The 12,289-nt window shown below is 36.1% G+C and overlaps 1 protein-coding gene across 10 annotated transcripts in view; it reads left to right on the top strand.

Moving 5' to 3' along the window:
• Positions 1-12,289, top strand: part of Iqcb1 (IQ motif containing B1) — a 54,555-nt gene that overhangs the window by 26,151 nt on the left and 16,115 nt on the right. For 5 of the 10 annotated variants that reach the window (XM_006248395.5, XM_006248396.5, XM_006248397.4 and 2 more), the window contains exons 11-12: positions 3,566-3,708; positions 5,793-5,941. In XM_006248395.5, the coding sequence (XP_006248457.1) occupies positions 3,566-3,708; positions 5,793-5,941 (292 nt within the window). Of the gene's footprint in view, positions 1-3,565; positions 3,709-5,792; positions 5,942-6,704; positions 6,920-12,289 lie in introns of those variants that run through there. The other 5 variants (XM_039088353.2, XM_063270525.1, XM_063270526.1 and 2 more) reach the window with 2 other exon arrangements.

Below are 12,289 nucleotides of genomic sequence, written 5' to 3'. Positions count from 1 at the left end.
CCTACTCAGGAAACTAAGGTAGGAAGAACATACGTTTAAACCCAACCTGGATTACAGAGTGAGATCAAAGCTGCTACTGCTGGACAATTTAGCAGAGACCCTGTCTCAAAGAGTATAAAGAGGACTGGATATAGTACAATGGTAGAATATTTGCCTAGCATGCACAAGACCTTAGGTTGACTTTCCAGCACTCTAAAAATTAAATGAATGAATTACTAAAGTTCATGTGCCTCACAGGGTTCAGATAATACTTCTAAGATAATTTAAACGAGTTTAGTATATGCACTTTAAAAATAGGATGAGAAAACATATATAATTTCTGCCCTTAAAATATACAATTTTAGATTAGGGTTTAGTTCAATGCTAAAATACATAGTTAGCATACAGTCTAATCATTACACTAAAGGGGAAAAAACCCCTCAGGATCTAAGGATTGTGAGTTCATTTATACAGAAGTGTATTACAGAATCTAATCAATATTCTTATCATTTAAAATTTTTAAATTAACATATAGAGTAATTAGTTTCTTTATAGCATTTTCATACATACATGCTGTTAAACTTTGTTTTAATTCACTCACTCTGTCACTACCCTCACCATACATCTTGTCTGCACCTCTGGCTGGTTCTCTTCCCTACCTCAAAAGGAGTCTATCTCCTTTTTTCTTCACCACTCCTTAAGATATCATTTTCCCCTCTCACAGTCCTCTTTATAGTTTCCTTAAATGCACATACAAAATTTGTTATAGATTCTGCATATTTGTCTAAGTCTAGCTTACTTTAACTATTTCTAGTTCTTTTTATTTTATGTAAATATCATGGATTTGTTTTTCTTTATGGCTGAATAAAACCATTATATATATAATATATTTTTATTTATATAATATTTTCTTTATCCTTCCATCTATTGATAGATATCTAGGTGCCACCGTTTCTTAGTCATTAGAAAGAATACATCAGTTAATGTGTATATATAAATATCTCGATGGTATGTAAACTTATTCATTTTGTTTGGAGGTTATTTTGTTTGAGGGTAGTGTTTTATTGAGACAGTGTCTCATGTAACCCCCTCTGGGTTCAGACACCTAATTTTGTTTTATGAAGTATTTATTTTTGTTGTTGCTGTTGGAAGAAAATAAAACATACTCTTGAGACATGCAAACTCATCTAAGTAAAATAAATAGTATATTCTCCTCTTCCATATCTTCCTTGTTTTCCTCTATGGGTACCTAAAAATATTTTGAGTGTATATACTGAATACTAGTATTTGTGATGCTTTATATACTGTCATATAGGAAGTATCAAAGACTAGGTTGCAGTAGTTAAAAAACAATTTGATAAATAGCAGAAAATATAGAAATTATAATGAAATAAAACATCTTTGAACACAGAAAACTTTATAGCCAGTTATAAAACAGTGTATATTTGTATATTGTAGAGGGAGAAAACTGACTCCTTCAGGGTGTCCTGTGATCACCAGCTCCATGGCTGACATATGCACACAAATAGAATGCATGGGCACACAATAAATGTAATTTAAAAATTTAATGAAAGGAAAAATAGGGGACTGGAGAGATGTTTCAGCAGTTAAGAGCATTTGTTACTCTAGTAGAGGACCTGTGTTCAATTTCAGTGCCCATATGGTGGCTCATACTGCATCCCTAACTCCAGTATCAGAATCTGACACCCCAGTCTGGCCTCCATAGGCACCAGGCATGCATATGTTGCACATGCAGACATGCAGACAGATAAATGTAAAAAACATTTATTTTTAATTTTATAAGTATTGTGTTTTACTTGCATATATGTCTGTGTACCACATGTATCCCTGGTGCTTGTGGCATCAAGAATAGGGTATTAGATTTTTATGGACCTGGAGTTTGACAGTTGTGAGTCACCATGTCAGTACTAGGAATTTAACTTGGGACCTCTGGAAAAACAGCTAGTGCTCTTAACTGTAGAGCCATCTCTCTTGCCCCCATAAATCTTTTTTTAATTATTTCTTTTATTAGATATTTTTATTTACATTTCAGTTTCCCCTCCAGAAACCCGCTCTCCCATTTCTCCTTCCCCTGTTTCTGTAAGGGTACTCCCCTACCCTGACATAAAGCTGCATTGGGACGTGAAGCCTTGACAGAACCAAGGGCCTCTCCTTCCACTGATGCTGTACAAGGCCATCCTCTGCTACATATGCGGCTGGAGCCCTAGATCTATCTCTGTGTACTCTTAGGATGGTGGTTTAGTCCCTGAGAGCTCTGGGGGGTCTGGTTGATTGATGTTGTTTTTCCTACCCCTTAAGCTCCTTCAGTCCTTTCTATAACTCCTCCATTAGGGACCTCATGCTCAGTTCAGTGGCTGGTTGTGAGCATCCGCCTCTGTATTTGTTAGGCTCTGGCAGAGCCTCTCAGCAGACAGCTATATCAGGCTCCCATAAATCTTAAAATGAAAAAGAAAAAGAAAAAAATCCAAAAAGTTAAAAGTTATAATTACACCATGATGTGAAAACCACTATTGAAATTTTAACGTTTTTAATGGTTTATGTTTCTATGTAAATTAATACAATTTTAGTACAATTTTATTCATATATATTATACTATATATTATTTTTTTGAGACAGGCTTTCTTTTTGTAGGCCTGGCTGTCATGGAACTAGACCAGGCTGGCCTTAAACTCAGAGCTCCACCTACTTCCCAAGCACTGGAAGTAAAGGTGTGTGCCACCACTACTTGGCATAGTCTTCTATTTATTTTCACCGAACAGTACATGTCACTAAGTTTTTGCAGTTTTCTATTTTAAAAATAAATAAAATTCCATCAGTTAAATGATTCAATTTTTTTTTACTCAATCCACTATAATGGGATACTTTTCAGTTTTTTTACCAATGTAATACTGTGCTACAACATCCATGCCTTTATATATTTGAGAAGTATTAGAAGTATTATGGGCTGATCTGTATTTTTTAGTCTTTTTAATTGTATTTAAAATATTTCTTCAGATTTTTGATATATTTGTCCAAATATCTCTAGAGAAATTTATGTATAAAAACAATGAATTTCATTATATCCTTGTCTTAGAGTTTTACTGTTGTGAACAGACACCATGATGAAGGCAACACTTATAAGGACAGCATTTAATTGGAGCTGGCTTACAAATTCAGAGGTTTGGTCCATTATCATCAAGGCAGAAACATGGCAGCATCAAGGCAGAAACATGGCAGCATCCAGGCAGGCCTGGTGCAGGAAGAGCTGAGAGTTCCACATCTTCATCTGAAGGCTGCTAATAGAATACTGGCTTCCAGGCAGCTAGGATGAGGGTTACTTAAAGCCCATGGCCACAGTGACACATCTACTCCAACAAGGCCACACCTACTGCTATAGGGCTACACCTTCTAATAGTGCCACTCCCAGAGCCACAAACCATTATAACCCTACCAGTGCTAAGAGTTATCTTCAAGAACATTTTTTTCTTTACTTGACTGATTACACCTGAGATCGGGATTTTTCATGCGTTTCTTTCTGGCATGGGTTTATAAAATTGTATGTAAGGAACTGATTTTTCTTTCACAGAGCTAAACGAACAAAGATGTTGTTGGAGCTAAATAGGCAGAAGGAAGAAGAAGACCTCAGATTAAGATTGCAACTTCAAAAACAGAGAGCCATGAGGCTTTCCCGAGAGTCACGCTTGAGTATGCTTGAAATAATTCATCCAGGTGAGTAAGAATGTTATAATTTCTTAAACCAGGTTTTCTGATTACCTGGTAATTTCTTTTTGTTCTTTTTTTTGAACCTTTTGCCTTTTCTCTTTTTTCTTTCCCTAGAGAAATCATACTAAAGCGCTACATTTTAAAAGTTACAGGTTTTCTGATTCATACCTATAATTTTAAATATATTTTTTTACTTTGAGATATATGTGTTAAACATAAATGTTTATAATTAACGATAATGGCCAATAACATAAAAGAAAATCTTGAAAGGACTCCAGTCTGTCATCTGACCTTCATCCACTCCCTAGTATAAAATCTGTGACATCTTCTTACATTTGTGACAAATGAAGCTGAATTATTAATTAATAAGAACATGCTATGGCGGTGTATCTATGTGTACATGTTCATCTGTGTGCATGTGTAGTGGACATACATATGTGTATATGGCTAGAGGTCAACGTAAGATATCTTCCACTATAGTTCTCTCATTGACCCTTGTAACTCAGTCAGTGATTGACTAGTCTAGCTGACCATCAAACTGTCAGGTCTGCTTGACTCTTTCCTGTCCCTCAGTACTGGAGTTACAGCCATGTGCCACCATGCCAAGATGTTTACATAGGTTTAGGAATCCAAGCTCTGGTTCTCACACTTGCACAGTAACCACTTTATCAACTTAGCTATCTATGTCCTAGAGTTTTTTGTTTTGTTTTGTGTTGTTTTTTGACAGGATCTCAGAGAGCCTGGGCGGCTTCAATATATAGCTAAAGATGATCTTGAACTTACACCCTCCTGCTTCTACTTCCCAAGTGCTTGGATTACAAATGTAGGCCACTGCTTTTGACTTTGTGCCTTGCTGCGGATTGAACCCAGAGCCTCATGCATGCTAGCAAGTGCTCTTAGCAACTGAGCAGCGTGACTAGCCCTTCATAGGTTCAGTCAACTTCCCTTTTTATTACTCATTCCCAAGAACATTCACTGGTTCTCTCCCACCTTTTACTTTAAATATTTTTTCCAGAATTTGTCCTTTTCCAATTATTCTCACGTTGTCCTGCTTGATGTGTCCCATCCAGATCTATACTGTCAGGTATCAGCAGAGTGCTTAGCCCTCTCATACCTAGCTTTTCATTCTACTTTCTCTCCTAAGCAGCACTAAGCATTCCTAACTAGCACTGCCCAATAACACACTTTATGTTACCATTTTAAAGTTCTGTCTATATCAACCAGTACAGCAGCAATAGCTAGAGGTAGTGATTGAGTATTTAAAATGCTGTTGCACTTGAGGACTTTTGAATGTTTAATTTTACCTTATTTAAATCTACTTAGTAGCCACATGTATCTAATGGCTGCTGCTGTGACTGTCTTTCCTGTTGGATAGTTTTCTTTGTCATCAACAGATGTTTCCAAAACTGAAGTCTTATTCCCAAATTTCCTCTCCATTGGTTCCCCATTTCATGTAATGGCATCAAAAATCTGTTCAGTTTCATTCAACATCCTTGCTTTTTCTTTGTCACTCTTGTATATCAAGTCAGCCATTAAATCCAAAACTAATTAGTTTTTTTAGTACTCTCTCTAAGATACCTTCTTTGTATTAACCACTGGTATTGTGTCCTACAGCTTTGTTCTTTCATTTAACTACTGTGAGCCCTGAGCTTTATGCTCACCAACTCCAAAGTCAGGGCAAGTTTATTTGGGTGAACAATCAGAGAGAAGTTTGAAAACACACTGAAGATTAAAGCACACATAAAAACATTTTTTCCACCTTCCCTGGTCATCCCAAATGCTTTCCTGCATGGATTCATGATTTTTTTTTTTGTCAGACTCTTTTGGTATTAGCCTTTTATCCCTTTTCTCAATACTCTGGGACAAAAATATTATGAGTCCTTTTTGGAAAGAAACTGCATATTCTAGGAAAGCTTTACTTTCTACAATCTTAGAACTATTATAAAATGAAGGATATTGGCAAATTAATGAAAGGTATTGAAAAATACTTTTTTAAAAAAACCTGCAAAGTCATTATTACTACTGTTGTCCTAGTATCAGACCTTGAGAAAACATAGAGTATGTTATAATAATGTCTGTCATCTCTTCAGGTCAAGTGGAGAAATACAATAGGGAAATAGAAGAGAAATCTGCATTGACTATCCAGAAACATTGGAGAGGGTACAGGGAAAGGAAGAATTTTCGCCAACAGAGGCCATCTCTCACAGAGTATAAAGCAGCTGTCACACTTCAGAGAGCAGTGAGTCTGCTGTAGCATACACAGCTCTACATAAGGAGGCAAACAAGTGTTCAAAATTGACTTTGCTGTTTACCAAATATAAGTCTGTGATCAAGCCCTTTCGCTTTTCTGAGCTTATTTCTCTAAAATAAGAACCTAGGACTGATGTACAGCTTATTGGTTGAGTACCTCCCTAGCATGTGCAAGACCCTAAGCTCAATCTCTAGCAGCCTAAATTCAAACAAACAAACAAACAAAAAACGGTAATAACAACACTTATTTGCCTCTGCTCAAGCTGATTTAGACACTAAGTCCAAGTACTGCCTTAAAATGTTATATCATTTACTAGATTGCAACCTTATTATTGTTGCTTGTTTTTCTCTCCTATTGGACTGCAAGTTCCTCAAGGATGGGGAACTAAGCCTTTTATACTGGTGTCAGCTCTTAATAAGTTTAATATGAGTGGATATTCTGTCTTTTATATTTCATTGTGTACATCAGAATCAGATGACATACATGAGGACTCTAAAGTCTGCAAATTGCATAGTCCTATGCAAATGTATATTTTCTTTGATTCTTTTAAGATAATCAAGTTACAGGAAAAGTACTAGCTATAATTAGAACATATAATTAGAACTCTTGAATTGTAGAATGGTATTATATGGTAGTATTCCTAGAGATTATGTATAGTAAGTTATATTATCTTAGAAAAGCATAGCACAGGGCTTCTTTTTTACTTAGTAACCTTTTCTGTCTAATACCTACTTCTCTTATACATCATTAGGCCTCTATTAAGATTTCAAGTCTGGGGCTGGAGAGATGGCTCAGCGGTTAAGAGCACTGACTGCTCTTCCAGAGGTCCTGAGTTCAATTCCCAGCAACCACGTGGTGGCTCACAACCATCTGTAATGGGATCTGATGCCCTCTTCTGCTGTGTCTGAAGACAGCTACAATGTACTCTTATACATGAAATAAATAAAGTAAATCTTTAAAAAAAAAGATTTCAAGTCTGAAAGCATGTAGCTTAATCACCTTTTCCGTAGGTTTTACTGCTAATTCTCATTTCTTACCATGATAAATTTTGAGCACTCAGTGTGGGTTAACATTTATAAGGATGTTTTAATTTTTTAAATTTTATGTAAGCATGTGTGTCTATCTGTGTGGGTGTGTGCACTTGAGTGCTAATGCCCCCGATGCCGGAAGCATCACAGTGTCAGGTAGTTGTGAGCCAGGGGTGCTGAGAACTAAACCTAGGGTTTCCTGCAAGAGCAGTTTGCAGTCTTAACTGCTCAGTTGTCTTTCCATCCCTATGAAGATATTTCTAAACCATCAAAAACCAGTAGAATAAATACTAGGGAAATGTGAAGAATGATTTGTCTCTTCCTCCTCCCTTATGTTATATATATGTAACAAACCTGATATTTACCCTAAGCTAAAGAGAGTAACCCAAGGCAACTCGAGGATAGCTCATTTATATCGGGGTTGGAGGTGCTTTTTTGTTTGAAAGAGAAATTTGACTTCTTTGTGATAACTGCCCAACCAGATTGATTTGTGGGAACATACACACACACACACACACACACACACACACACACACACACAGATAGATATCTAGATATATATCTATAGATATATGTAGCGCATGTATATATTCTCATTACTATGTTCATATTGCCTATATTGAAATGCTAATGTTTTACATATAGTATCTTAGGACTTCTGCAGCTGTGATAAAGATATTCCAGTAACATCACTGAGGGAGGGAAGTCAGGGCAGGAACTTGGAGGCAGGAATTAGAGCAGAGGGTATAGAGGAATGCTGCTTCCTGGCTTAATGCTCAGCCTGCTTTGTTTTTTATAGCACCCACTAGCCCAGGAGTTGCACCACCCATATTGAGCTGGTCCTGATCACATCAATGATCAATCAAGAAAATGTTCTATAGGCTTCCCACACACCTTTCTGCTAGGGGCATTTTTTCAATTGAGGTTTCTTTTTCCAAAATAACTTTAGCTTTTGTCAAGTTGACATAAAAACTAGCTAGCACGTATATTTTATATAACTCAGTAGATATAAAATATTTTATATTTTACAGTATAGCTATGTGAAATTTAAAGTAACTGGAACTTGTGATCTGTATTATATTTCTATAGCAATTTTCATTTAGTGGTTTGTTAAAGAAAGAAGGGGGGGGGAGAGAGAGAGAGAGAGAGAGAGAGAGAGGCAGACAGACAGACAGAGACAGACAGACAGGCCAAACATTATAACACAGCCTCTAAAGACAGAGACCAGAGAATCCCATGATTGCTAAGCTTGAAACCAAGTCCTAGTTAACACACCAAGTTCTCATTTCAAAGGAAGAGGGAAAGGAGGAAATAATTCATCAGCTTCATTAAAAGTAAATACAAAGTAATAATGTTATCCTTTACATTTATTTATCTCTTAATGAACAATTGTTCTTTCAGGTACTTGGCAACAAAAGAAAAGTTAAACCATTATCTCCCTTCTGTTTCTTTCTTACTTTGTACAGAAGCCTCCCCCTCTTAAGACAGGGTCTCACTGTGCATCCCAGCTTGCTGACCTTAAGCTTAAATTATCTTTTCTTGCCCCTCACTACTAATATTAGATTGTACTATCATACCTAATTGAGGCAGTATATTTTTTTAGTTGATAAAAGTAGAAGGAAAAAAATCCAAATGATATGTCGTAGATTATATCTTTAATCCAGGCACAAGAGATTGAATCAGGATCTCAAATTCAAGGTCAGCCTAGACTACATAGCAAGTTCCAGGCGTTTCCAGGCTAAGTAGCAGACATGCCCCAAATAAAGGGACACTGCAAACACCTCGGTAATTAGACCCTTTATTCTCATAGACAAATTAAGAGTTCTTGGTAACGAATGTTGCAATGTTAGAATTAAATTTGAATTTTGCTTTTGAATGTTTTTCGAAGTTTCCTCCTTTTTTCACCTTTTACAAAAGCAGCAGCAATAGCTTAGAAAGAGAGTTGGTCTCTGGATCCAGAAGGGTAGCTTGACTATAGAATACAAATACACAATGTTATACACTCATCCATCACTTAGCAGCCATAAAAAGAATTAGCAAAACAAACCATTGAAATTTTTAAAAGCCAAAAACAATGGCTGAGAATAATAAAATGACAAAGTAAATAAGAAAGATAAGAGAAAACTATAGAGGGAGTTTTTCTGATTGAGGATGAAAGAGAAGAGGAGATACAAAAAAAGAATCTCCAACCAGAAGATTGGAAGGAAGAATCTCTGCTTTGCAGGGCAAGCCCCATACTAAAACTGAGTAGTAAGGGACATTTTAACATTCAAGGCATTCACCCAACCCCCTTTCTCTCACCTTTCCGGCTTGTGACTGCAGATAGTAGAGTGGAAGCATATTCTTTGGGAAATCTGACTATAAATAAAGTTTACTAACATTGAAGTAGCCAAACAAAACAACTTGGTTCATTAGTCCTGTGCTGAAATGCATAGCCAATGAGTCCTATATAGCAGCTCAGCATGTCTAAATAGCTTTTTAGTGCTCGGCCATATCAGCCAAAGGCAAGTCTCAGTGAACATGAGGAAAACTGCTTGGCAGAGAATTTACTACTTAGGGATGTACCTCAGAGAGTAGAGCACTGGACCAGCCCATGTGAGGTCCTACATTCAGTCCCTGATAGTGGGGGAAAAACAAACAAACAAACAACGCCGTCAACACATTTAGATATCGTAGGAATTAGAAAATAACATTTGTTTTTGATCTATCATTTCTTCAGATAAAAGACTACATGATACAAAATCAACATGGTTTTTTTTTTTTTTTTTTTTTTTGTTCTTTTTTTCGGAGCTGGGGACCGAACCCAGGGCCTTGCGCTTCCTAGGTAAGCGCTCTACCACTGAGCTAAATCCCCAGCCCCCAAAATCAACATGTTTAAAAGGGAAAGATGGGGTCAGGGAGGGAAGAAGACCTGGGTTGAATAGTTAAAATTTATTAGAAAGCAGGATAAAAGAAAATATCCATTGGGGAAATCAAATACATAAACATTTAACATAAAGAACAGAAAACACAAAGGAGAAGAAACCAAAAAAAAACTTCCAGAACTGCAGCATTGATAAATGTCCAACACAGTAACAAACATTTCACATTTATGTGAAATACATTGGGAGCAAAGAACTTAGCAGCAGCACTGGAACTGAAGAAATCTTGAGCTAAAACTGTGACATGTCTGAGATAAATGATTTCCAATTTAAATTATGCGCTCACCAAAAAGAAAGTTAAAAAAAAAGACTAAAGACACTTTTATATCACAGAAGCTTTTAAGCCAGTGGGAAAACAAAGAAGTTAGGCAGCTGAAATTCAAGAAGTACAGGGAGAAATAAAATGAGAAACTAAGGTACAGAGATCACATGATGAGCTTTGTGCCAGGTGGAAAGAACAGATAGGTTAGAAACCCCCAGAAAATGTATGTGCTACAGTACCTGATATATCAATATCTTGACAATTAGAAGTAGAACATAGTCAGAACTAAGTATGTAGAAAATCAAGTACATGGAAAACAGTGTTAATTTCAGAGAAAATATGCAAGGAAGGAAAAGTAATTATAATATGTGCTTCAGAATGAATAATGCCTGCCATTGTTGTGTGTGTAATACCAGCACTAGGGAGCTGACACAGCAGAATGACAGGTTTGAGACTAATATAACCTATATAATAAAACTCTGTCCTCCCCCCAGAAAATAAAACTACCTCACCTTCATGTAATAATCATTATGTGAATATTATTTTTACTGAAATTATGACATTAATTATATACGGTGGACTGTACATGGGAGTGTATGCAGTAAAAAGGAACTAAATTCCTATTTCTGTTCAAGAAAATCAATAGATAATATGCTTAATCTGTGAGAATAATCATAGAAACCTACTGATGAAGCTCAGTTGAAGGGGAAAAAAAGTTAAAGTTGTTGCTTTTGGGATTTGTAAAACTCACCCTTTAAACAGTAGAATTAAACTAACCAACGTTTTCTGGAAAGGAGCAGATAAAGAAATATTTTTGGCTTTGCAAACTATGTAGTCTGTAATAGCTACTTAGCAGTTGAAACACAAAAGCAGCTGTAGGTGAGTTAGACTGACAGTACTTAAGCAAGTATAGTTATATGCCAATAACAATTTGTAGACATTTGAGTTTTGGCTTACACATACTTTTACAAGTCACAAAATAAAGCTTCCTTTAAAAGTTTTAGCTATGTAAAGTGAAATAAACAAGTCTTTACTATACAGAAGCAACCTACTATTTTTGCTTTTAAAACAGTATATAATCTTGGTGAAAATAAAAACATGGGAGAAAAATGAAGAATTGCAGGAATAATTTCATATTTGTGCCAAAATTATATACCTCTATTATGAAAGACTTGAGAAAGGACATTCAGAAAATTTGCTTTTATTAGTAGACTCATAGCTTGAAATTTTTAAATGTTTTATCATTCCTAAGCCTTTTCTTAAATACTGTCTTTTATATTTGCAATACTGTAAAACATGTAAAATTAGGGTCCTTGTTTTTTTTATTGGCATAGAGCATGTCCTATGGAAACCTTTGGTTTGCCCAGAATCATAGAGTTTATGAGGAATTAGAATTGAAACTAGAACTCAATGCTTATTTCCTTTATATACTCATTTCTTCCTGCAAACATAATGGGTGCTTCATATGAATTCAGAGACTATGGCAGCACTCAGAGGACCTATACATGTTCAAGCAAGATGACATCCCAGCACTGAGAGTGGAAAGTAAACATGGGCCCCATCCCTAACCAAGGAATTAGTTGGAATTGATACCTGCTGACAAAGAGAAAACCACTGAGTGTCACTGGATATATCAGCCATACTCCAAGAGAGACCCCATGCCCACGAGTTACTGACCAATACAAAATTCCATATGTCTTTGTTTTGTTTTGTTTTGTTTTGTTTGGACACTTTTCTAACTGGTTTTTCTTTTTTCTTTTTTTTTTTTTCTTTTTTTTTTTTTTTTTCCAGAGCTGGGGACCGAACCCAGAGCCTTGTGCTCGCTAGGCAAGCGCTCTACCGCTGAGCTAAATCCCCAACCCTTACTGGTTTTTTGGTTTTGGTTTTGGTTTTTATCTTTTGAGAGAGAAATAATGAGAACATGAAGTTAGGTAGAGAGCTGGAAAGAATCTAGGAAGAGTTGGGAAGGGAAAACAAAATTTTTAAAAATTTTTAATAAGATATATATTTTGTCTAAATGTAAAAAGCCCCAGGTTGGATGCCTAGCACCACATATAGTTTATGCCAGGATTCAGCAGGCGGAAACAGGAGACCAGATGGGGTTATCTTTGGCTCCTTGTTAATT

The sequence above is a fragment of the Rattus norvegicus genome, chromosome 11, assembly GCF_036323735.1.
Source record: "Rattus norvegicus strain BN/NHsdMcwi chromosome 11, GRCr8, whole genome shotgun sequence".
NCBI classification, from domain to species: Eukaryota; Metazoa; Chordata; class Mammalia; order Rodentia; family Muridae; genus Rattus; species Rattus norvegicus.
This window is presented reverse-complemented; position numbering and strand designations above follow the sequence as displayed.